The sequence below is a fragment of the Buteo buteo genome, chromosome 2 (genome assembly GCF_964188355.1).
Source record: "Buteo buteo chromosome 2, bButBut1.hap1.1, whole genome shotgun sequence".
NCBI lineage: Eukaryota > Metazoa > Chordata > Aves > Accipitriformes > Accipitridae > Buteo > Buteo buteo.
Window position 1 is genome coordinate 46,884,918 of NC_134172.1, and position 27,589 is coordinate 46,912,506.

Here is a 27,589-nt window from a genome sequence, read left to right on the forward strand (position 1 = left end):
AGATGAATACTATATTCTCAGAATGACAAATTTAAATTAATAAGCTCTAGAATTTCACAGTTTCCTCAGGAAGTTTTTTTTAGCTGTAAAGTATACAAACTAGAGGGGATTTATGCTCTCCATGAAAAGTTCTGATGAATTTTGGATATGCTTTGATAAATTGGCTCTAATATTCCAGAAGATCTTCCCTTTTTAAGTCTTTCTCAAGATTCTTTATCAACATTTTGAATGTCTTACAAAACATGAATACAAGCCTATTAGTCCCTAGAGACTGTATCACAGCAGTTAAGAGCCAAAAGAACAATGACAAAATGGGCACTATTTCACACAATTTCATACAATTTTCATATACAGCTCAAAGAATAAAAATCACATATCAAGCTATTAAAACACAGGCAGGAGCCCGTGGCACTGGAATTCATACAGAACTGATACTGTAAAAGATTATGCTGACACCTGACAAAATGGAAATTGCTGTTTACCAATGCACGCGTCTCAAGGTCACAGTATTAAACAGCATCAAAAATAACTCGTTAAGGTGATAAATTTTGTCTTGAGTCCCATCTCTTTTATTCTAGCATTGACTCTAGCATTGAATTTCCTTCTGGCAGCTGCACTAAAATACTAAACCATTCTCAGAGACTGAATGACACGATCTAGGCATCACGGTTTATTGACTCATGACAGATGACGAGCACACATTTAGTCTTTGATCACTGGTAGAGATTCTTACTTATCTTTCAAATGTTTATTGCAAATTTCTAAACAGGACAAGAAAAACTCAAATCTAAGCCAAACAATAATGATTAAAACAGCAAGACATCAACTCTACCTAATTTAATATTAGGATTTGTTTTTAAAGAGAACACTTTTTGAAACTTCATACCAAGCATGTTTTCGGTTGTTGGCCCCAGAGCAAGCACGAATTCTGTACTGAATAAACTATAGTAGATGTTAATACTCATTCAAATCTATTTCTATAATGAGTTGATAGCAGTCTGTTGAACAGAATTTGAGGTGTTATGCACAGTTTAAAAACAGACAAAAGTTTCCATCATTGTCCATTTCCACCCTGCCATTGTGACAAAAGGCCTTCAGAAGTTCTAAACCTTTTTTTTTTCCCCCATCTCTTTAAAAAGTTGGGAAGTAAAATGTAATTCTGACAGATTTAACCCATACACATCTACCTAAATGGACAATTCTCCATTACTTTTGGGACAGTCTTCAAAGTCAGTCAAACCTGTCAAAATGAATACCTACAAACACTAAGTTTATCCTTTTGTTTTTTTCTGCTGCTTTTCTAAGTATGTTAAAAAATGTTGGGAGGCCCATATGTGTTTGTACAGTCAACTCAACCATTCCGCAGTAAAACTAATTTACAGAAAATGCACTACAAAATAACTCTAAGACCCAGACCTATATACAACCTTAATTTTTATATTGCTTGACTTTTGAGCAGTTTTAAGAGATTTTGACATGCATCTCCTTTAGAACTCAGGAAAACAAACCCCAAAACCTAACAGAAAAGGAAAGAGCCACCCCCACAGCACTTGAGCTGACCAGCTCTCTGGTGGGACAGCAGCAGGACTGGAACTCCATCTTATTGCACAGACCTGAGACCCCAGCCTGGAGGTAACTGTCAGAAAAACAGACTGCCATGCCACATTTTTGGGGGCTGACACATTTTGCCAGATGATTTTCGCTACTTCCCCTTAGAAGGAATGGTGAGAATCTTCAGATCTATCCCAGGCTGGAAACATTTAACAACTATTTTCACCGCTTCCACATTTAAACTCAGTCCTGCTCCCTCCTGCCTGCCTTTGCCTACTGTGATCCACATTCCAAGTCAGGGTCTCCACTGCCCCATTTTACTTGCAGAAATATCCCATGCTCTATTTCATAAAGGCTTTTACAGCTTATGTTTCCTCCTCCAGCCAGTTCTAGTCATCTTCTCTACGCCACAAAGAGAAGGTCCTTAGGTCTAGTCACTGCTTTCTGCAGCATTAGCATCAGTCCTTACAGAATTGCATCAGGCTCTTGATTTGAGTCTACTCACCTTCCCTCAGACTTTTTTTTTTTTTTTATCTCCTCTACAGTCAAACTGGACAGCTGCTTCTTGCCTGAAGACCTGTAAGGAGTCATTCAATTCAAGCAGGGAAAAAAAAATTACTACTCTCAGCTTTTATTCCTGAAGACATCCTACTTCCAAAGAGCTGTTACAGGGAATATTGCTGGGCTACAACTGACAGGACTGGATCACTTGCTTAGCACAACTGGGACACAGACAGTATCATCAATGCCAGATGGAGCGACGGGAAGTAATGTGCAATGGAAGTTAACTACTTAGAAGAAACTATCAACTAATCTTCAGAACCTATACAGGAATTTGGCTGAATTAAAGGCCTGAGAAAGTCACAGCTTTGTCTCAATGTTTTAAAACGGACATGCTTGAGATCACACTGGCGGGGGTGGGGGGGATGGGGGGACAGGGCACAGGCAGTGGTGGTGGTGGTGTTTGTTTTACGTTTGGCAACATAATAAACAACTTGACACCTAGCCTTTTAACAGGGGAAAACAGAGAACCACAACAATTTCCCTGCCTAATACAAATATAAATACAAGGCAAGTAAGCATTTGACAACTTTTTTTTTTTCTTTTTTTCTTTTTGCCAGTTGTTATAGGTGAATTCAAGTCCAGAAACATGTTGGTTCTTCTCCAAGGGTATTTTGCAAAGTAGTAAACCAAACACAAAATGCATCTTGGCATGTATTACAATGAAAAAGTGTTGACATACATTCACACTTTAATTCATTTTTTTCAAGGAATAAAGTACCAGTAAAGATCCATGCATTTGCCTTACTGCAAACTCCTTGCTCTCACTGAGAAGTACTTACTCTTGTAGACAATCCCACACAAATCAATGCTTCCTTTTCCTCAGATGTCACATTAATCTACACAGGTTTCAAGTGTTGTGAATGCAATTTGCAACCTGTTATAGTGTAGGTAAAGAGGATTGTCTGTATTTATGGAGCAAATGCCGGAAAACAAAAAGAGAACAACATCTCCTTTAAAGTAACTGCAGACAGTACAACTGGCATATTTTGAAATTTTAAGGCAACAATATTGGACCAGCATATGAAACTCTACTGTAGAGACCAAGTTAATGAACCTCTTTCTTCTGCAAAGTAGAAATACTCTGACGTTTTTTCCTTTGTCTTTTTTTTTTTTTTTTTTAACTCAGTAAGAGGTAGCAATATGAAATGCCAATATTGCCACCAGGTAACTCATGTACTCAACTTCTGCATTCAGTGAATCCCTTAAAATGACATGTAATGTCTGGTTTGAGTCGTACACTCTATTTAAGAAGATCTTTCTGGCAATATCCATGTATATCAAAAATACACATGCACATTTTTGCAGACTTGTAATTTAATATATTTTTGTAATTCACTACAAAAATGCGGTTTCACAACTGCTACCATACACTGGGACTCCTACAGTAGTATGGAGAATGTACAGATATCTTTCCCAGAACTGGCAACACTGCGCATTGTGCAAATTGTCTAGGACTCCAATCCTTTTTGAGCAGCAGTTAGAAGAAAATTTGTGGGTTGAATACTGATATCAAAATACAGATTTAAATAATTTACTCTTAAAAACATTCATATTTATAGCCTCTTACAGAAAATAAACAATTCATCTGATTATCAGATATGTCCTCAGTTTTTCCAGTTCCAAGGTATACACAGGTCTCCATCCTGCAGCACAGAGTAGAAATGTGAAATGCAAAGGTGCATGCCTTGTAGGTATGGCAACGATTCTTCTAGCAGTCGCTTACAACAATCTATCATCTGTGCACTGGAAACACTGGGTTCTTTATACAGCCGATCCAAAGAAAATTTTTCAGTGGAAGTATCGATTAGCTCTTTTTCTGTAATCATCATCCTAGCAAATGAAGACAACATACAGTGACAAAATTAGAACTTAATTTCTTAAAAAAATCCTTGAAATAAGTATATTTGTAGGTTATATGCATGTAAGCAGAGGGGCCACTTCATGTACAGCTACGGTACAGCTGAGATTTTTTGTGCGGGTTGATACCCATGTCCACCTCAGAGGCTAGACTGAATGAACATGCTTCCATGACTACGGGCAACAGCATGCCTATGCAGGGTCACATTCGATAGCCTGCACCATGACATTCTTTTGCCCACAAGGTAATGGGCAAAAATACTAAAATAATCCCATGCGGCTGCATTTTTACTGCAAGGGATGGAAGTACTTAAATAACCTTGGAAGTGTAAGCTTTAAGAATAAAACCATGTTAGTAACTACTCTGTCTTCTTAACTAAGACCAGTACTCTGCAAGTCATCAAAACCAACAGATGACAGGTACAGTCACCTGATGCATATTAAACGTGTTAATAACTTACTAATTGCAGGAAGTATATGGAATATTGAATTCATAGCTTGCAGATGATTTTTTCCCTTCACCCCAGACAAAGAGTGGTAAGACACCACCTGACAAACTCAAGCTACTTTGAAATAATGTGTAGAATTAATTAAGAGTTACTGGAACTGTGGATCATCTGATGCAGACAAAGTTCAGGTTCAGCAAGCCTTACTACCTCAGGCACTGTGTCACATTAACATAGCTATACTTCTTCCAGAGCCAGCTTGGTTACAGAAACAGCACCATCGCTGCCCTACAACACAGACCCTGTGCTAAACAGGGGAGGAACTACAAAGCAGCAGCACATTTGCAGAGCCACTGGGATGTGAATCTGCCCAAGCTAAGCACGGACACACCCACTATTTGACTTGGGTAAAAACAGTACTGAGGGCCTCAACACCACTCTTTCCAGAGCTCCGTATGGGATCTGCATGTTCTTGCATGGCACTACCCGGTGCTGGGGCACTCAGATTGCTCTACGAGAACCCAGCCCAGCTCTGGCAGTGAGGGAGTTAACCTGGAGCAAGCCTGTCCTCTCTACTGGTTGTATCCACACCACACTCCTGAGCACATTCTCTATTACCTGAGTGCCAAGCTTTCCTGTTCTGTGAAACCTCAGGCTCCCTTGAACAATATAAAGTTAGCTGCACATAGTGAGAACTGCAGGTTTATTTTTAGTCACTTCCACAACGAGGCTCACACCTCTATCACAATACAAAACTGATACTTTACAAACGCAAGGGAAGGAGAAGTAGATTCATACTAAATCCTCCATTACTAGAAGACTGACATTATCCACACAGATAAGACAATTTTCTAGAGCAGCAGCGTCTGAACTCCCCAGTGCACCAGGTCATAAAGAATTCCAGCTATGCTATGCTGTTTACTGCATGTAAAACATTCATCTGCATGTGCAAAGTAAATCCAGTACATCTCAAAATATTTTCCTTTATCTCAGGGCCCCTTAACAACCACAGGAGGCTAAGGAAAATCAGAAGTACAGAACGGGTTCTGTTCAAAGCAGCATTACGTGGAAAAGGATTTTTCAGCTTCAATAAAAAGACAACTAAGGGGAAATATGACATAACCACAAAAAAACCCAAAAACTTGAGGTGACAGATACAGAACGACTGTTTTGTATTTTCTACAGCACAGGAGAATAACAGTTGAAGTCATCAGGCCATGGGTCTATAAAACAAAGGACACCTCTTCCCTCCTTCATGTACACACACTACATGTAATTCAACTGTGCAATTTGCTGCCATGGGATATTTTGGAGCCACAAAGTGTAAATCATCCCCCAAAATAACTGGACAATTAAGAGGGGAAAAAAAGATGATCTACTGAACACTCTTAACATGAGCTAATGTTTCCAGCTTCAAATATTTTTGAGTGCAGTCAAACTGAGAAGGAGCACAGAATAAAAAAAAACCACCACATTTTTTGCCCCATTCATACAGCCTTTCTGTAAGCTAATAGATGATGGGGACAGACCTTCAATATGACCCAGTACAGTTGTTCTTTACTATTTTATACAAACCAGCACATTGTCCAACACACAACAGAAGAGCTGAGATATTTAGTTTGGGTCTTACATGCTTACAACACAGCTGCTTATACTGACAGGGGCCCCACATTTTTCCTGGATAAGTGCCTTTATAATGTGGGGTAGTGTGATGTTTTTGGAGAGTGAGTTACACAGATGCAAATTGATACATTTGCTACAACATCCCTCTGAACCTCTACAGACAATACTTTCCCACCTGTCACATACGGACAGCTACACAGAGAGCTATTAAGCAGTTACAACTCATATGGCAAAAAAAAATAATCTAACTTCAAAGCTGGACTAAGGTTATAAAAAAATTCCAACAAACCTCCATGTTTTACCAAAGTCCACCTCCAAAATATGTTCTCCCAAGTAACCAGGTCTTAACAGAGCTAAAACCATAAAGCCTTCAGTAAGACTCATGCCTAAAATAACCTTCACAAAAAAATATCTGGATCTATACATCATGTATACACTCATGACAGTGTGATATTTCAACAATTCATTAAAAGCTTTCCCAAGCAGAAAAATAAACTTGCAGTAACAACCTCTAAAAGGACAGTAACACCCAGTTACCTATCACAGTATTTTATTCAAAATAAAACCAGTATCCCTACCTTATGCTCTTAATCCTCAAAGACACATATAGCATAGGAGGTCAAGAAGAAAATGTACAGTTCTGATGGATATTACAAGTCATGGACTTAAGTATGGTACTGTGACTTACCACTGTCATCTCTCTCATCTCACTCGCATCTGTGAAAGAGTACCAAGGAGATATTTCTCTCATCATTCTACCCCTATTATTTTTAAGTGCTAACTAGAAATAATAATTCTCTAGTTGGTCTCAGTTATTTTTAGTTTAGATTTTACTGTTTTTTTGTCACAATGTAAGTAACATTAATAGAAGTTTGTTGCTTTTCTTACTCAATAAAATGGTCTCTTCCTTAAAAAAACCCCATCTCTCCTTTGGGGAAGTAATTGTAAAAAGATTATGCAATTTTGTCCTGTAAGCAAAGATCTTTTATTTCTGAATAAAGTACAACTGTTCCTACAAGGTGGAGGAGGGGTATTTTCCAACAACTGTGTTCACTGAACATTGAAATTTTTAACTTCGTAAAGCCGATGAGTAAAGTTCTATTTTATAAACAGAAGTTTCTTCCACCAAAAGAACAGGAATACGTTCTTCAGAGTTCTCCTCCTCCTCCAAATAAAACATATGACATGCAAAGATTTTCATGAGCTAAATGCATCAAGTCACAAGAATACTTACTCCTCCTTTCTTTTCAGATTCTCTCTTGCCTCCTGTGCTTTAGCAAAAATAAACCATTGAAGGGTTGCTGGATCACAGACCGTTGGGATTGTAAAGTGTCCAAATTCATGTAAGCTTGGTGCGTATCTGTCACTAATGAAACGATGGAAGCAAAAAACTAGGTATCTTTTTTTTAATGCTAGCATTTAAATGAATTACTTTCAGAATGAATTCTGAAGATAAAAGAACATCAATTAATCACAATCAGAATAATTGGTAAAAAATTAATCACATTCAGATCATGAGAATAGAGAAGCATCATATATAAAGCTTTTTTAGAATTACATTTCAAAAGCAACTGTCAACAATACTCAAAAAATATAAACAGAAGCACCATCATACACCACTGAGTGTTGACCTGACAGCACAAAACCTTTGATTTAACCCAGCACAACATTGTAAGATAAAGACAGAACGGAGTCTAACTTGAACAAAATAAGCAGGATTTTCTTCAATCTCATTCCTTCTTAACCCATAAAAAGGCGCTTTAAACCTTTAGAAACAAAAAGACTTTGACATAATGAAAATCCAAGAAAACATTAGTTTTCTTCTTAGCAAGAGCAATAATCAGTGTAACGAAACCCCCAAAAAACTAAAAAAAAAAAAAAAAAAAACAGAACAAAAAACCCGCCCAACCAAAACACTAAAAAACCCCAAAACAAAACAAAGAGTAAAAGCTCTAAAAGGAAGAAACTTTTCCTGCAAATACCTACCTTTCCAGAATCATTTGCAAGCCTCGCAGACTGCGAGGATGAAAAGGTAGTCTACTGTCACGCAATTTATTATAGAAAGAGTCCAGAGTCTCGTAGTACTCTTCCAGAGTCAACAGGGGTTGCAGTTCTTCAATATATATTACTTGTATGCCTCCCAGAAGCTGGCTTATCCGATCTTCCAAGAACAGCAGCCTTTTTTGAAGTTTATAATAATTTGGCAATCTCTCAAAAATCTGTGCACACACACAAACATTTCCTATGTTACAAAGCACAAAACTTAAAGAAATGAAAAAAAAAATAAAAAGCAGCTATAAGCAGCTATAACAACACAAACATGGAACCCAAGGGGGAAAAAAAAAAATTGAATACCAAAAATCAGAAATACCAAGTATATATATTTTGGGGCAAGATAGAACAGTAAGTATTTTCAGTATTTATACTATAAAGGCACCAAAAGGCTGTAACAAGATTGATAGATGTCCTCTTTTCCCTATATATCCAGAAATTAATTAATTAATAATTAATCCAGATTAAAAAAAAAGTAAGAAAATCTGACATCTACATAAAATGTTTATCACCACAGTTTGCCAGCCTAATTTATACCAATTCTCAAAAAAGAGAAGTCTCTGTGCCTGCAACTAGTTCTTTCCAAAGGTTTGGATGATAACCTGCTCATCCTGAGTCTGAAGGGAGAGGAGAAAGGAGGAAGGTACCAGATCTCTAATTTACAAAACCTATACCAGAAAAGGTTAAAAAACGATCAGACTTGTGAGTTGAGACACAGAAGGTATGATAGGGAGATGGCTGGAACAGGGCAACAAGTGAAAGAGGAAAGTCTGTAGTAATAGTCACTGCTTACCATCTACCCAGTTATTACTAGAACACGGTTTTCCATACAAAAAAGTACTGCTGCTGGAACAAGTCAAGTGAAATCAGAATAATCTCTTCAGAAATCCAAGACAGTAGTAGAATCAGAACAGCTTTTGGCACAATAAAATCCCTTGGTTCAGCATTTCCATTTATTATGGAGAAAAATGGCAAAAATCCTCTAAATACTGTGCCTCTGACCAAGCATTCTACAGCCTGACTTGGACACTACTCTACTGCTTCCTTTTTCTATGAGAAACAAAAGTACTAGCACTTAGGACTGCTTTCTAAAATGGGTTAGAACTGGGAAAAAAAATTCTGCTCTCTAAAAAAACAAGTGGCTAACCAATCTCATTAATATTTTCAGACTTTTTCTGTGTGTCACTTAACATAACCTTCGGTGCATTTTAAAACAAAAAGCCCCTGACTTCAGGTTTAAATACCTCTCCTCTGTCTTCCAAAGCAAATACCATCACCACAACCAACTCTACACATTGTTCCATTTGCACAAAGTATTCTTTAGAAAACCCCTTGGCAAAAGCTAGAAAGAGGCAGCATTTCTCTTTTCAAGGAACTAAGTGGGTTTTTTAGTATTAATCAGAAGTACAGTTTTACTCCAATGACTATCAACACTTGCAAATCTGAGAGTAGAAAGTTTTGCGTTAAATTCTAGTTTCTCAGTTTAAGTTCTTTGTAAATCATTCACATTAACAAATCACATTTTGTATTCTGCCTCAGTGAAACATATATAAGAGAAAGATTTGGATTGAGTGCTAAATTTTTGTATTATTAACTGATTGGAATATAGAATATTATGATATTCCTGCTATATTCCCAACTATGAAATTCCACTGATATTTCCTTTATAAAGAAATCTTTTTTTGATAGAACTATCAACAACATTTCAGTAACCAAGATTCAAGAAAACTTCCTTAAGTGACATGCTGATATTGCTATATACTGTGTGGTTCTTTGCATATAATACTTTATCATTCAGGATGCCAGAAAGCTTGTTAACTCCAAACTTTACACAAACAGCAGCAGAATTTGCATGGTCACTAAATATAAATTTCTGCAACATCCACCTTATCTGCCTAAAAGAACAAAGTGGAGTGACAGGGTTGGTTAGCAGCCATTGACTGAAATGACCACTTCACAACTACCTTTATGTCCCATTTTTATGAAAAAGCTGAATAAAATTCCTAAATTCTTCATGGGAATGAGCTCTTTATGGATAATGCAATATTCTGCCAGTGCTCATTGCATAGACTGGAACACTGCATAACAAATTAGTTTTCTTTGTATCTAATCAGGGGTAGGACTGATTTGTTAGTGAAAGCAGCAGTAAAGATCTGACAAAGATTGTTGTTAGGAACAGTGTATCACAGGATTAAATTTAGAATGCAATGTACACAGTTATGCTAAATATAGCAGCTATGTGTTTGCTTTACTCATCAGTCATCTGCATCAATTAATATTTTGGTTATAGTTTGAAAAAGGATGTCATGAACAAGAGGCATTATCATTTACTTTGAAATCTTCTTACTTTGGTCCAGTGATGGTGAACATCCATGGTCCCCAGCATTATGTGGCCTGCTGCACTCATACCTGAACGGTCTGTAAATACCACCGTGCGTCCTAAAGGTCAAACAAAGCTCTTTACTAATCTGGGTTACTGCAATTATTCCCACAATTATTTTAGGCTGAACTATGCTACTAATGTCACAAGCAACACGCTTCTGCAGCACAAACACACACGAGTAGGTGTTTTCATTACTCTCAAAATTTGGAAGAGCGATTCTTGAAAACTCCAAGAATTTTTTTCATACAAACCTTACCTAGCATTTGCCTTCTCCTTGTTTAAACTTGATAGATTTTTAGTTAACTGGACTTTTTTCTTACAAAGGCTACTTTTAAAATAGGAGAAAATCTCAGCAGACAGCATATTCAAAGAACCTGTACAAATCACGTATACAATAGGATATATATGCTATATGCTTAAAGTATGTATCAGTAAGGTAAAGGTTGGTCAAAGAACTGTTAGCACAGCCATTCAACACTACTTCCACAGAACTCTAACACACAAGCTGTGATAAACACTTTCACATTAGGTTTTTGCTCTTTTTTTAAAGAAATAGAGACAACATAAAAGGATAATACTAGGTTTACTTTTGGGGGGACAAATCAGTTTTGAGTCCAAGTATGGGTTTTTTAAGTGAAGTACAATGATCCTCCAGAATTCTTTGGGGTAAAAGCACAGGCAACTATCAAAATAAGCTTCCACAAAAGTCTTCAGTGTGGTGTATTAAACTACAAGACAAGGCTTAAACAGAAGCGCTCTCTCTCAGAAATGTTTTCCAAAATCCTTAAGAAACAGTGTATTGGGTTTGTGTGGTGGGGTTTTGGTAGTGGGGGAGGGGTTGCAGGGGTGGGTCCTGTAAGAAGCTGCTAGAAGTTTCCCCAGCTCCAAGTCGGACCTGCCTCTGGCCAAGGCCGAGCCCATCAGTGACAGTGGTAGTGCCTCTGGGATAAAATTTTAAGAAGGGAAACCTGCAGCAGAGAGGGAAGTGGGATGTGAGAGGAACCCCTGTGCAGACAGCAAGGTCAGTGAAGAAGGAGGGGAGGAGGAGCTGGGGAGGAGGGGATGCCCCTGCAGCCCGTGGTGAGATGGCAGGCTGTCCCCCCCCAGCCCCTGGAGGGGAGCGGGGGAGCAGATGCCCACCCTGAAGATGGCCATGATCCATGGGAAAGTCTGCGCTGGAGCAGTCTGTGCCTGAAGAACAGCAGCCTGCAGGAAGGACCCACACTGGAGCAGTTCGTGAAGAACTGCAGCCTGTGGGAAGGACCCATGCAGGAAAAGTTCATGGAGGACTGTCTCCTGTGGGAGGGACCCCATGCTGGAGCAGGGGAAGAGTGAGGAGTCCTCCCCCTGAGGAGGAAGGAGCGGCAGAGACAACATGTGATGAACTGACCCCAACCCCCATTCCCCACCACCCTGCACCGCTGGGGGGTTGTAGTGAGAGAAACTGGGAGACGAGTTGAGCTGGGAAGGAGGGAGGTGTGTGGGGGAAGGTGTTCTAAGGTTTGGTTTTACTTCTCATTGTCCTGTTTCAATTTGATTGGTAACAAATTAAATTGATTTTGTCATTTTTTTCCCCAAGTCGAGTCTGTTTTTTGCCCATGACCATAACTGGTGAGTGATCCCTCCATGTCCTTGTCTCAACCCACCAGCTTTTCTTTGTATTTTCTTCTCCTCATCCCACCGGGGCCAGAGGGGGGAGTGAGTGAGTGGCTTCCTGGTGCTTTGTTACCAGCTGAGCTTAAACCATGACAGAGGGCAACGCTGACTTAGGCATCTAGTCCATCCTTGTACCCCAAGGCAAGACCAACTGTACCTGTATAATTACTGACAGGTATTTGTCCAGTACATTATTGAGGATCTTCAAAGATGGAGACTACAACAAGTTCACAAAACAGACTTCTCTAGCACTTTTAAGTCCTTGGTGTGCTTAGGTAAAGAAACTAATTTGAAACTTAATGCAATTTATAACTACTATTTATTGTCCTATCCCCTCTGTTTGACAAATGATTATGTTAACCCTCAAATGAAAGCCGCTTAGAACTGAGTATCTGCAGAAGGGCATAAAATGTGGAGTTACAATTAGAGCAAAGAGGTCAAACAGCTGTACGAGAAGAATGGTAGATCAGGTTTACAGAATTTTTTAGTTTTTCCTGAGAAAATACAGACTTTAATACAGGTATTTTATGGAACATGCATGATAAGAGAAGACAATACGATTTTAAAGGTATTCTAGCAAGCCCTCCTTATACTGGCTCTTTAGAGAGCTACTCGCATTTTTGGCTTAAATCTAGCATGGGTAACATTCCATTGCTACCTCTACCCTTTCAGAGATTCAGTATGGATTTTTTACTTTCATTCTTAGTACTAAGTCTAGCACCTTCAACTCACTCAGTTTGCACCTATTAAGAAGTAAAACAGAAACCAAGTGTAGCAAATACACTATAAGGAAATGTCACTTCGAAAAATACCCAGTAGCTTAAAATGTAAGTTCTCACCAGCTTTTCAGTAGCCTGGCAGGTTTGTTTTTGCAGTTATCAAAAGCATTCATGAAAAGAGTGAGAGCTCCCTTCCCACAGAATACTCATGCTCATCTTTGAATCAATACTCTATTAGGATATAAGAAACAAGCAACAGAAATACCTTTAACATTCTTTAATACTTCAGGTCTCTGCTGGACTAAGCGACCTAGACTGTGTAGTTGGCTGCAGCGGTGAGCAATACCCCAGCTTCTCTGCCACCTGAATGAAAATATAGTTGAAAGCATTTCATTCTCAACATTATTCAAAAAAAAAAAATCACAGAAGTTGAGATGCAGCTGAAAGCCTTATAACACAAACAACTCAAAATAGCACTCCAACAGTAATAAAAGCAAAAGCCTACTGAAAAGATGTGTCATATGCTATTTGAACAGATAAAAGCCTAAATAAAATGTCAGTCTTTCTTAAAGTGAGTGCCAAAAAAAAAAAGGAATAAAACCAGATATAGGAAAAATAAATGTAAAACCTAGTAGACAGAACAGAACTTGCAAATCTCTCCCCAAATAAGAAGGAGGTTAGTAAGTAAATCGCAAGACAACCCAGTATTTTGTTCAGTCATGTGGCACGCAGTTTCTGTCTGTACACTGTGTAATGTTTGTGTAGAGGAGCAAATACTGTATATAAGGACATTGCCTCTTTTTTTTTTTCCTTTTTCTCCTTTGAGTTCCAAGCCCAAAACATTACTATGATTCCAGTGGTAAGTTGCTATATATATTCATATTTCACAGTGGAATAATTTTTGTTAAACCATACAGGAGCCAGGTGTTAGTTACACCGGTGACTTTAATATACATAGTTTTGACACCTCTTCCATCACAGACAGATCAGAAACTCCTGACTAAATTTCTAAAAGCATTTAAACTGTAAAGTTGTCCCAGTGTATTGAAAAATTGCATCATTTTACCAACTTCTAGCTCATCTAAAACTGCCTCAAAATGGGAAGTTACCCTTCCCTCATTGTACTGGGTCTCTCTGGGATGGCGTTATTTTTCCTCACAGCACCCCTGTGTTTTTGTATTTTTTACTAAAACAGCGTTGAAGACACACCACTGTTTTGGCTATTGTGCAGTGCTGGCACAGTGCCCAGGTTTTTGCTTTTTCTTCCCACTCTGCCCACCTCGATCAGCGAGTAAGCTGGGATGGGCAAGAAGCTGGGAGGGGACACAGTCAGAACAGGTGACTCCAACTCACCAAGGAATATTCCAGACCATATGATGTCACGCTCATCAATAAATGCTCAGGGAAAGGAGGAGGAAAGGGAGACCCTCATAGTTATGGCATTTGTCTCCCCAAGCAAGCATTACACATACTGAGGTCCTGCTTTCCAGAAGGGGCTAAACACCTGCCTGCTGATGGGGAGTAGAGGATGAATTCCTCCTTCTGCTTTGCTTGAACGCCCAGCTTTGCTTCACTTCACCTACTGAACTTCTAACTTGATCCATGAGTTTTCTTGCTTTTGCTCTTCCTATTCTCTTCCTCCCATATCACTGGGGGTGCGTGAGCGAGCAGCTGTGTGGGTATTTAGCTGCTAGCTGGGGTCAACCCACATCATCTCATTTAGGGAAACCTAACTGGCAAAACCCCACTCTTTGGCACGCAGAGAATAGGTACTATGCCACAGCACTTATGAGGCAATTCAATCTATTCTAATGCAAGTCATTCTAATAACTATTTACTGTTACCTAGCAGTATCACTTTGCTTTCAGTAGCACCAGACAGGAATGTAAAAAGGTGGCTTATAGATCCTACCTTCTCTTCAACTGTCCTAAACTTAGCAATGGAATGAATAAAGCCAATGACCCTGTTATTTTTTCAAACCTCTGTGAACACTAGCATTAGGCTGCAGGATCACAAGCAGTAGTTTCTGATTAAGATACTTGCTTGTCAGATTTCTGACACTCACATTCTTTTCTGAATTACGACAATATAACTCTTGGAAGGTTAGTAACTCCTCATGGAATGCAATAGTTTTAGTGTATTTTAAAACAACAAACTACAAAAAAATTAAATAAAAGCCATGAATAAAACCAAACTTACGCATGTAATACTGAAGACTGTTTCAGAAACTTAAACCCCCCCACCACAGCACAGTTGCAGAGGATTAGAAATCGTGTTCAAAAAACCTGGTATCAGTTTAAAGGAAGCCAGGCTCTTTTACAGAGTGAAAGGAACAAAAGCATGACTTCAGAAGCTCCAACTCTCTCTTTCCTGGTTAAAAGAAGAACTGAACAGACTAGCCCTTGAAATAATCCCCAAAGTTTATTTTTCCATTGTTGAATACTCTCACTGCCATTTCCCATCCTGAATATCCCACTTCAGAATGTCCTCATTCAAAAGCACAAAATTTAAAAAAGAATCATAAATTATTTTCTGGAAAAATATTCTGACGAATCAAGATTACCAACTGTACTCAGTCCCTTCAAGCAAACAAATATCCTTCTCCTCTGGAGTATGGGAAATGAGACAGTAGAAAAACCAACATTTTTATTAAGCCTTCACAGGATGTCATCCATGTACCATGTGCAAAGTTGCATTTCATTGCCAATCCAGTTATCTTTGTAGACATTCACCTGACTTCAAGAAGAACAATTTTATCCAGCAAAACACCCAAACTAATGCATACACACATGTCCCATTTCAAGTGCTTATATGTTTGCCTCAACTGGAGCCTATGTTATCAGTTACAAATACTAGGTCTTTTTAAGCAAATTGTAACAGCAAACTTTTGCCCCGATAGAATTCTTCTAGAAAAATAGTGCAATAACACTTTTACATATGTGAAACATAGCTGTTTTGCTGGAATAAACCTTTAAAGCTCATGGTGTAGTATTACACAACACTTCCTTGCTTTGACTGTCTTAATGCTAAGTCCAGCTGATCTAATTTATTACCTGATATCTGAGAGCTCAAGTTGATGAGAGAGTTCAAATTTTAAACGTTCTAGTTCTTTTCTAAGTGGCAAACTCTTTTTCAGCTTTTTTACTGCACTTGCTTCATTACCATCTAGCCAGGATCTGAAAGAAGAGGAGAAAAAAACCCCAACAGTAGAGGCATGATGTATTATTATCTTTCAAGTAAACAGTACAGCTAACATAATTCTTACTGTTAACATTAATGTTTTATGTCAAATTATCAGGTAAAGGCATTTTTTAAAAGTAGAGGACAGAAACGGAAATTGCTAAATGCAAGATATCGACAAAGGAAAATCTGGCACTTAATGTCTTCGAGGGGGACTAGGGAATCAAATCAAGCCAAAAGACACCGGCAGTGTTACAACTGTAAGACTTAGAGGTGTGAAAGGTATAGAGCAGCAGATCAGTGTGATTTAGGGGGGCAGCTTCAGAGAACGTAGTGCTTTAGTAAAAGAAGTTCCCATACATATACCTTTAAAAAATAACAAAAACCAAACCACAAAAGTCATCATAGTAGACTATCAAATAAGGGAGGTGGTACCAAAGGACTAAGTTAGGTAACTCTTACAGAGCTGGAATGAACATAGATTAAGCAGGTCAAAGTTTTACAGTTCTTTTGTCAATAATCAGGCAAACATGACTCATGGAGTACATCTAAAATTTTCAATAAACAGGATCACTCTATATCTAGGAAAAAGCTAATCTAAGAGGTTTAGCCTTTGTTCATGGCATAAACTTATTTTCATACTCTTTGTTTTTACAAACAAGTACTTCCATTCTCATACTGTATTCTAACCAAAACAATTCGAAGTCAGAAGCAAAAAGAGAGGCCCATTGCCAAACAGCTAGGTATTAAAACCAGACTGTTAATATGTAACTGTTCACGGCACTTCTTGTAAATGTGTAAAAATAGGTAAAAATATTCTCTAGTGTTTTAAATCTCAATTAAGCGTTTTACAGTAGCATATAGTATAGTAGTTTTATTTGAGAGGTGCTAGGCAGGATGAGGGGTATTCTTTGCCCCAAAGATACCACTACAGCTCTGCGTTTATTTCAAATGGCACCTAATCCTCATTGTTACAAAAAAAATTTTTCAAGGCAGTATTTTACACCCTTCCCCAAAATGAGCACATGCAGATTTCATAAACAACCAACTTCTTATACACAACATGCTGCATTTAATGCAAGTACAGTGTTTATAATTGCGTCAATTTAAGTATTAGGGTTGGTATGCTGAACAACAAATCAGAGGCACAACACTAAGACATCTGGCAAATTAAAACATTCTAACCTTAGTTTTCATGTATTATCTCCCACCCCCAACAGAATGTGATAATGAAATATTAACAATAAAGTTAATAGTTTTGTGTTACAGAAGTCCTGTAAGAGGTAAGGAGCTATTTGGAGCAAGAAAAACTAGATTGACCAAATGTGAATGCTGGGCAAAGAGACAAGAATGCCTCAGCTTAGCTGGCACTATAGTTATCCCAGGAGCTCATTTGAAATCTCTTCAATTATAAAAAGCATGACAGAATTACATGTCGGACAATAAAGCTTTGTATTGTTCAGAATGTTTATTGATTGCCTTTCAAAAACTCAGCATTAGAATAAGACCAATTTAGGTTACAAAACACCAGTTAAATAAAAGCCTTACATACATTAAAGTTGTTTCCACTCTCTGGGCTTGTTCTAGTTCCTCCTCAGGATCCTTGAATCCAGTGAATGAATAGTAAGTCTTATCCCATTTGATAGGTCTGTTCACTGCGCTTTTTGCTTCCTTGTGGGTCTGAGAGTTCACATTCAAACTCTGAATATGCTCCGTAGATAAACTGCAGGAGTTGAGAATATCTAATACTGTGCTCAGGAGATCCCTAGTATGTAACGTAAAACTGACTGCTCGAAATCCTATAAAATACAAGTCCCACACAATTAGTATTATTTAATCAAAATTATTTAAAATGCATTTACATTTCTCTCATCTTACAAGAACCAAACAAGGCGTACCTAGCTGGAAATTATGATGATATTGTAATTTCAACACTCACTACAAAATTCACGTGCAGTTTAACTTTTAAAACTGTTATGTGTCCAAAAATATAAACAGAGCTGTTTTAAATATCTGAATCATTGGACAAACTGGAAACCTACCTACAGATGCAGTGTAACCGAAAAAAGGATGCTTTTGCTTTAGCAGTAGCAGTTTTGTCCAACGCCTCTAAAGAATTCACATCATTACTGATCATCATGTTGGATATAACTTACTGTAGAAATGCAGCACTACAGCAGCTCTTCACAGGCTATGAACAGAACAAACCATTACACTTGCACACCACCTAAAACTAAGTCCCATCACTTAGCTATCGGGCCTAACTGCCCCATTAGAAACCAAGCAAGTATTAGACTCAACAGCAGAACACAGGCTGCCAGTTCAACTGTTATTTTAAGTAGACTGGACATAACGCTATATTTTCTTGAAAAACAGTATGATTTTGTTTTCTAGCACTAGGGTCCCTCACAATTTTCTCAAGTGTTTTGACTAGCAGGATATAGAACATAAAACTCATCTGTTAGATAAGGCATATTGGTACACCAGAGACAAATACGTAGAATAAAATTAATCAAACCAAATATTCCAAACTTGGCAATATTTTCTGTAGTCTCAAGGCTAAGAGACAATGCGGTAAACTGAAGTTCCAGATATTATATAACTTCTGCTTCCAGACTAAATTCCTACTAATCCTACAATCACCCTGACATTGTGTACTGCACATTATCTGCAATGAAAACAAGGACCCAACTGTTGTTCCAGTGAAACATGACAACAGTATTAAAAGCAGAAAAATTATCATTTATATCAACCTATGTTTTTTACTGCCTCATACTGTAACTTGACCTCAACTTTGTTATTTCTCATTCTTTCAATACTTTTTAAAGCTTAAGATGTTTAATTACTTGGGAAGGTCCTGTCTGACCTAATACATATTTTCATGGATTGAGAGGATTTTATTCAGTTGAAAAGTCATTATGACTACACAAGGCCAAGTAATGGTCTGAAAGAATTTAAATACAGGAAGATACATTCTGCGCAATATAAAAGCACCTGAAGCACTGAAGGATTCTTGAACATCAGAAGAGTTTGGTTCTCTTTCTCTTACATAAAAAGTAAGCTGAGTTGGCTTAAAGGAGCGAAATCCTGGTTTCTGTAGATTCTCCAAGTAGCCATTTAACCTCTTCAGAGAGTTTTCATTTACTTCCTGTTTAAAAAAGAAAAAAACCCAAAACATTACAGATTATTAATTTGGCCATTTTTCATCTAAACCTTTTGAATCTTACATCCAGAATTAGTTTTTACAAACTGCCGGCTGCTTTTAACAAGTAGTAATATAGTTCATATTCTCAGTGTAAATGAATAATTATCTTGCATGAATAAATTCTATGATGTACATACTTGTACATTCCTGTACGTTCCAAAACACCACTTTTAAGGCTTTCAAGCTTAAAGAAATCCATTCATTCAAATATAATGCACAGCATTTCAATGTGACAAAGCAAGTAATATGTATTATAAATTAGTCTGGAAGGATTCTGTATTTTCTTTTTAACAATTAAACAGAAAATATGACTAATAAATAATGGATGTTTAAGAGACCTATCCTTGTTAAAAATAAAGTGTGTATTTTTGTCCTCTGGTAACAACCATATTCAATTCTAATACTACTTTTTTTAACGTGACAGCAGGAAAACTAGAAAATTTCCATCCTTGATATAGGACACACTTACAAAGAAAGCATACTAAAAGATTTTTACCCTCTCTTTGGGATGCTGGCCAAAGAAATCTGGATGCACAGCAAAATAGAAAGGTCTGAGAGCATTGATGGCATCAGCTCCTGACAAAGTTCTTGACTGAAGAATGCACTGTACCAATATCTTCTCCAGACATAACCTAATAAAGTAATAAAATGTTTATGTATGATGCAACCAATCAAGTGACAAACTGATATAAATTACTTTAGAATGTGACAGAATGGAGTAAACATTCACAGTTGCAAGTATAACCATTTAAAACTGGTATTAGAAGTCCGAGTTCTGGATTTTTCCCCTTCACACTCACAGAGCTGTATTTATACAGAGCAAATCCAACAGGTTCGAGAGATGGTGGACGCTAACAGCTGATTAAAGACATGTAAATAAGTACAATAACTTTTCCCTCTACTTTCTCAAAGCAGGCTCAAATAAAAATTCTCCACTCAAGTAGTTCAAACAATGAAGACTGGCTTTAGTGGTATTTTTTTGTAGCTATTGCTGAAGCTGCTCTTAAAAGCCAACTCTTACATACTTTTTGAACCTTCAAGTTAAAAAGCCAAACCCACTATTTTTCAAGCAGTGCCAAAAGAATAGTAAATTTTACCCAGGAATAATAATCACTGTTCAATCAAATGAAGCTCTGCATTAGTCTCTGAGGTCCACATACTTGTGTCCATTTAAAAAAAAACAAACCAACAACCTACTTTCCCAAACATACTCTTCTATAGAAGGCATCAAGTAAAAAACCAGTACGTTTTTGCCCTTTGATCTTCACTGAAATAGAAGAAAACAAGGACTAAAAGAAATTTCAGTGGTGGGAAAAGAAGATTGTTTCACCTAAGATCAAAAGGAAAAGTTAAGTTGAAGAAGTTCTAGGAAGTTCAGAAAGTACAAAAGATTGAATACCTCCAATTACGCATAAATTAAACTACAGTTCTGCAATGAGCACACTTGTGTAACAGAAGACCGAAATGGAAGGAAAAACAAGTTCTGAATTAAAGACCACCATAATTTCCTGCCATAGCTCAAAGTTGATATTCAGGTTAGCAAACTGATTACCAAAAGACAGTATATATAAAAGCAGCAAGAAAATGTGAATTGGTAAATATTTAATAATAGATTTCTCCTTCAGCTGGTTTCACAGGCTAACAAATTCAATGGGCCAACCGTTTTCTCTGTGATTAATGTTCATTTTAGTTAGCAACTCAGAAGGCTAGGGATTCTGCTCTGTTAAGCAATACAATGCTGTTTTACTCCTCACAGTATCATTCAAACTGTGAGCCCCAAATAAGAAAATATATGGCAGATTGAGGCAAAGCTGCTTCCAATTCACTAATAACTTTATTAATAATAGTGAGCAAGACTGTTTTACAAAGCTATTTGTTCAGCATCCTAGACCAAATAATTGCCCTGGACACAGAAACATGTGACACTATTTCCTGGATGCTTTCATTAATTAAAAAGGAAAAAAAATCCCCAAATTTCTGCTCAGACAATAAGCAATATTTTTCATTTTGGCAAATGGTAGAGTAAATGACGACAACTGAGTTGTCAAGCAGACGCAGTGACCCTTACTTTACCTTTTTTCCTGTCAACCTTTCCAGCTCTTCAATTAGAAACATGAAAGCAATTAAAGCTAATGCATTCTGCCTAAGAGGTGGGCAAATATTTAATTAGTAGGTCTTAAAAGTCAGCTTGCTGAAAACAGGATAAGTTTTCATAGAAAAGTGGGATGGAAGACTTGTAATGGAAGATGACTGATGAAATTTCAAACCGTTATGACTAAAACCAATTTTCATGTGCATTAATTAAATGGAGGATTAAAAAAAACAAACCATAAAATGTACTACTGGCAAACACTTCTACCTCCTTGCTGGCTGCACCTCAGAAAGACTCTGAAGACTACTTATCACGATAGCCCATGATCCTACTCAAAATAGCAGGAAACGGTGAAGTACCACAGCAATATCATGTTTTTATGGAGAGCAAAAGCTCTCAATGACAAGAACATGCCAGAGTTGCTCAGTGACACATGAAAAAACCCTCTACCTGACCTGGTAAGAAAGGAAGGAAAGCACACTGGATAAAAGTCTACTTGGTCATATGGTATACCATTTTGGATCTAGAAACACCAAAATAATTGTCTTGCTGAGAAAAAAAAATAGCAGAAATTTTCTCCCCCTCCCCCCCTTTTTTTTTAGCAAGTGGACACAAAGCAGTGAAAAAGAAAAAAAATTCTTTCCAACAAAGGAAAAAGTAAATTAATCAGCTACCTATCTGATAGCAGTTTTGACAAACAGCCTTGCAAGAAACCCACATCCGTCTGGACCCAGCTGCTAGGAGGAAGTAAGGAGCGCAATTCTCTCCCCTTATTCGTACACCATTTCCCACATACACTCTTGAGCTACATTATTGCATGCCGTTTCCAGTAGTTAGGAAAAAAAGTTCCAACATACCTGGAAACTATTAAGCATACTTCCAAGTTTATTAATCATAAACTTCCATCTGGTATTCTACAAGAAAAACAGCCAAGTATGGTTAACTTTAGTTCCCTTGTTTTGTATCTAAACAACACTGTCATGCTAGTAGGAAGGCTGAGGATTCCAGCCAAAAGTCTATTTTGAACTTGCTTAAAAGAGAAACGCTCAAAGGCCAAAATTAGTCTGCGTGACAGAAGGAAGAATTCATTCACTGAAGGTGAAAGACAGAACTCTGAGGCATCCTTCAAGTGACAAAATAAATGAATTAAAATGAATTTGGAGAGAGAAAATGCAAGAAAGATGCTTATGGCTTCACTCACAAGGAGCAAGGATTGTTCCAAGAGCTTCATTCAGATTTGAAGAGCAGAGAAAGGCTTCATGTTAAAATCAAGGTCATAACCAGTTTGAGGGCAGCCGTCTCCACTTCATGAAAGATAGGAAACACAATCTCCACTAGAACACATTATGCAACAGTACTCTAGGACCGATTTAATTTATTGATTAAATAATTCCCTTCAGCTTTCTTTTTACTTTTTCTTCAGATATCTCTGAAGTTTAACTTTTTGGCTTATAGCTTTGACACTGAAAAGCTTTGTTAAATTAAGCTCATTATTACAGATATATTCACTCATTTTGAAACACTGAGTTTTAATAACTCAATAATGCAGTAATATATTGGACATCATATTCAGATTTAGACGACCACTTTCTCATAATTAAGCTATTTTAAAACCCTTGTTTTGTTGAGAGCTTTTTTTAGTGTCTCACTCGAGGATAGGCATATGGCTTTTGGGGATTTTCAACTGTGGATGCTTTGTTGAAAGCTTCAAGCTGTAAAGATGAGAGAGCCAAAGAAATAAGCATTAAACAAAAAAACTGAACCAGTTTTACATATATGCAAGTCATAAGCAAACACTTAAACACATGCTAAAGGTAAATAAGGTCAGCAACACACCATACCTTCGCACGGCTCTCAAGCAGCAAAACATTTCAGCAACTCAATGGTCAAGCCAACTTTCAGCCATCCACTAACTCACTTAAAAAAAGAAAAAAATATCCTGTTTAGTAAGGGCACAAGTATTTTCCCCTGTTACTTATCAGTGCATTCTCTAAATCCTAGGTGATAACTTTTAAAGTCACAACTGTAATATAAAATTGAGAAATCCACATAAAACCTAAAGCTTTGCACAAGAATGTTTTCAGTTTCCTCTACTAACAGCGAGTCTTACAAACATTAATAGTTGTTATCATATTTAGATTTGAAGATGAGTAAAGATATTACCAAAAAAACCACCTAAAAAATTATTTATTGAAAATGTTTCCCGCTCTTCCCCATGTTCAGTTTTTGTCTTGAAGTATAGAAACAAAACAACAGAAGCTTTCTTTAAGCATTAACGCATACCAGCTTGTGGAATTCCACGTAAATTTTTACTCTGCCATGTCAAAAACTTCCGAACAAATGATAATACTTTAAAATTTATGTGCCAACTATTTTATGCAAGCACGATATAAAACCAAAGGGAAAGACACTGTCATACAACAATGCCTGGAAATCTTTTATCAAAACTTTGCGGGCATCATAAAAATAAATTAGCAATTTTTATTAGTAACTTCTGCACTATGCAACTGTAATTGAGAGTTTTCCAACAGGAGATAAACCACTTAGCACATCAGAGTGCAAACGTATACCTAATTATTTGGTATTATGAGGGAAGGTCCCTATTCCTCATATGTTTTCATGCACTTTTTAAAAAAATATATTTTTCTTTGCACTTTTCAAAATAACATGTTCCCACTAAGTATGCCATTTTAAAGCACCTGGGATGAGCACTTATCAGAGAAATACCATCCCTGTTCCAATACAGCATGATAGTTCCTATGACTATTTTGCAAAACACTGGAAGTTTTAGAAGTGCATCTTACTAATAAAAAATACTTAACTAAGAACGTAACTTGTTTACCAAGTATTTCACTAGAGGCGAATAGGGTGAGAAAAAGATATGCTGAGCTAAAATATCCCCAAAATACTTTATAATTCTTGTCTTCTGATTTTCAACTGGGTGAGCAAGACAGTAGTAATTTCATTTTTAGTGTCCCTAACAACAATCCTAATCATAAACTATCTTAAATACATTAACAAACTCTCTGGCAATAAAACAGTTTTCTCTCTCTGTAATTCTAGCTTCAGGGATTTGGACAGAGGATGGAAAAACCCAACAGTCTCACTAATCTGTGGTGACACTTTATATAACCAGACAAAAGCATCATTGTTTCTTGTTTTAAAAGGTCTACTAACCTCTTACAAATTGTTACATTGCTTAGTTAAAAAATAAAATCTCCTGGTTTTAAGTTTCACCTGCACCCCACCTCAAAGCCACGCTTGTAACACAAAACAAAATATTAATTACATTGCAGTCATTTTGCAAAAGCCTTTGGAAACATGACATTGCATGCTGCTACCTCACCACTCGAGCCGAGATTATTATCTATTTCAGGTGTTTACCTACGCTCGACCCCTAAGGTAGTACGCAGAAGGCAGAATGAAAACAAACAAGATGACAATGCCCAGAAAATAAACCTGGGTGAAACCGGTTCGCTCACTGCTGGAAAGAAAACGAGCTCTAGTGACCCAACCACTAACAGTTTTAACGATTTAGAGCAGACCCCTGAGAGAATTCACCTCAGAAGTCACTACAGGTAAGTAAGGTCTTTCCCGCAGCTCCTCAGCGGCACAGCCGCTCGTGATGTGTGTCACGGCCGCCCCTCACTCCCCCCCGCCATTAAAAAGGCGCGGAATAACGGGCAACCCCGCCCGCCGGCAGCGCCTCTCGGGCACGTCGATGCTGACCCTGCGCCTCGGGACTCGGCTACCGGAGAACGACGGCGCCCCGGCGGCGACGGGCGCTCGGATGAGCTGGCGCCTGCCCCGCCGCCTCCCCAAGGCGGCCTACGGAGACTGCGCCACCGGAGGAGCCGAGCGAGGCGGCCCCGCCGGACACCTGCCGGGCCCGCCCCGCCGCCGCCGCCGCTGCGGACGGCCGCCCCGCCCGTGCCCCCGCGCACGGAGCCGCCACCGCGCGCACTCTGTCGCGGGCAGCCTCCGCCAGAGCGGCGGCGGGCAGCTGCCCCTCGCCCGGCCCCCGGCCCGCCGGCGGCGGGAGCGACAGAGCCCGGCCCGGCTTCAGCGCAGAACACCCGCTCCCCCCCCGCCTCTCTACGCCCGGGCTCGGCCTCGCACCGTCCTCCGACGCCGGCGGGGGCCGAGCCGCCCCCCCGCGCAGGAGAGGAGCGGCGGGGTCGCGCCGCCGCCGCCTCCTCCCCAACGTGTCCCCCACTCGCGGAGGAGCCCGGCCCCGCTTACCGCCACGGCCGGACGGCGCCCGCCGGGGCTCGGTCCCCATCGCCTGGCGCAGCCACCGCCGCCGCCGGCCCCAGTAGACGGCGGGAGGGGGGATTCCCGCCGGGGGCGGGGCCGGGGGCGGCGGGGGCAGCGCGCGCCTGCGCTCCCGGCCCCGCCGGTTTCTCCGCGAGCTGCCGCTCCGCCGCTGCCTCCCCGCGCCCCGCCCCCCGGAGCTCACGTGGCGGCCGCGCCCCCCCCCCCCCCCCCGCGCAGGCGCAGTCGGCCGCCGCCCGCCGGCAGTTCCTCGGGGCCGCGGACGGACCCCCCCCCCCGAGGGCGCTCCGGGGCGGGGTGGGGGCCCGCGGCCGCGGGAGCGGCTTCGTAGGTGAAACAAACCCGTAATAGCTATAGATTTCGTGCTTGAGGTGTTGCTGCTGCCCGTGGCTGCGAAGCGCGCCCCGTCTTGCGAAGCGGCGCGGTGGGACCGGGGGCGTCTCTGAGAGGCCTGTAACACACGACGGGGAGAAGCAGCCCCGTCTCCTCCAGCCAGAGTACGTCCGCAGCCGCCACGCGGGGACGCGGAAGGGGAACGCCTCGCACAAGAAACCCCTGCTTTTTGGCAAAGAGGGTGGAAGGGGTTTCTCCAAACGCTAGCACCGGCTTCACGTTTCCTTTGTTCCGCAGAAAAGAAAAGAAACGGGCGAAGAACCAACCGTGAGCTCTGCAGTCCCAAGGGGAAAAGCAAACGCTGTTCTGCAGTTGCAAACGGTCGATGGACACGTACATTTATTTATACGTCCGTTTTTCTTCCAAGGTAGTCGGTGTCAAGGAGCAGCTGATGCAGAGACGTGCAACCTCAGAGCAAAAACGTCTATTGCTGATCGAGTTTCAGAACAAAGGGAGATTAACTGTTAGGGATTGGAGTTATTTTGCATACAGTCTATTGCATTTCCAGGCAGAAAAGGTTAAAAAGAGGACTGACGTGGTTTAGGAACTATCTGTAGCTCAGTGAAGCTTTAAATCAAGTTAACGCTCTCACAGCCCTTGGGGGATTTGCATAATTTCCATAATGTGCAGCATGTTTTTTGCTTCCCAATAGAAACCATCAGTTATGTAAGCAAATTGGTTGCATAATTAATGGAAAAATAAATTTAATTGATTCAACAGAAAAGCGTGCTGTTCATTTCACCTGGGATTTCTTTTAACTCTGTGAGGAATAAAATAAATTGGGAGAGGTAATCAGCAGGTGACACTGCCAGATACCAGCTCCACTGCATCAGGTATGTATTTTGAAACAGAGCCAGAGCACCCCCCCCCCCCCCCCCCAAGCACAGGAATGAATTCCTGCTTTTTAGCTAAAGGTCTCAAAACTTACTGTTCATGAATATCACCGCAATATTCCATGGGAGTAGTGTTGTGGCTTTATCTGGTCTCATTATTCCTTATCAGTTCCCAGAATACATCCCACTGGCTGAGCAAGAGCGGCACAGACACTTCCGAATGGAAAGCTTGTTTTATACCAGATAAAATTAACATCTCAAAAAGTTTGTATTTTGACTACCTCTTGTCCCCTAACAGATGGAGAATTTTAAGCACCACAATAAAGTTGCTACAAGCAGCAACTGAGCCATTTTCTCTTTGCTCCCTTGTTTCGATTCTGGTCCTTGGTCTGAAGATGGTCAAAAAGTGGCATCAGTTCCTCCAGTCCCAGAACACTCGATGGCACAGGAGCTCTGAGGCCAATGATGTCAGCATTAATTTTTGATGCTACTCATCATACTGGTCATTTTAGAAAAGGGTTATGCATGTGAACTAGTAATTGCTCTTAATGTAGCCATATTTTACTAAGCTGAGGAGCATGGCATTAAGATTTTGGTAATTAAAAGTTTGATTACTACGCCAGGGACATTTAATTTTACTACTTCTCCTTATGTGAAACTCTCACTAGCATCCACTACAGTTCTTCAGTGAATTGAGCACAGCCCATAGGCCTAGCTGTAGCCTCCACTTGAGTCTGTAGTTAAAACTGGAAGCTGGCCA

At 39.5% G+C, this 27,589-nt stretch overlaps 1 protein-coding gene across 2 annotated transcripts; it reads right to left on the minus strand.

The window, feature by feature from the left end:
• Positions 1 to 722: 722 nt before the first annotated feature.
• TCAIM (T cell activation inhibitor, mitochondrial) lies at positions 723 to 25,713 on the minus strand. Of its 2 annotated transcripts, XM_075053254.1 has the most exons (12): positions 25,571 to 25,713; positions 23,170 to 23,245; positions 19,733 to 19,868; positions 19,026 to 19,179; positions 17,584 to 17,830; positions 15,905 to 16,027; positions 13,117 to 13,214; positions 10,441 to 10,532; positions 8,028 to 8,260; positions 7,276 to 7,407; positions 6,730 to 6,758; positions 3,806 to 3,945 (listed from the first exon to the last, which is right to left on the minus strand). In XM_075053254.1, exons 2-11 carry the CDS (start codon positions 23,196 to 23,198, stop codon positions 6,749 to 6,751), a joined length of 1,254 nt encoding a protein of 417 aa, XP_074909355.1. In that variant the 5' UTR covers positions 23,199 to 23,245; positions 25,571 to 25,713; the 3' UTR covers positions 3,806 to 3,945; positions 6,730 to 6,748. The 2 variants fall into 2 exon arrangements, with proteins under 2 accessions (XP_074909345.1, XP_074909355.1); XM_075053244.1 differs by lacking the exon at positions 6,730 to 6,758 and having other exon boundaries at positions 723 to 3,945.
• Positions 25,714 to 27,589: the final 1,876 nt, after the last annotated feature.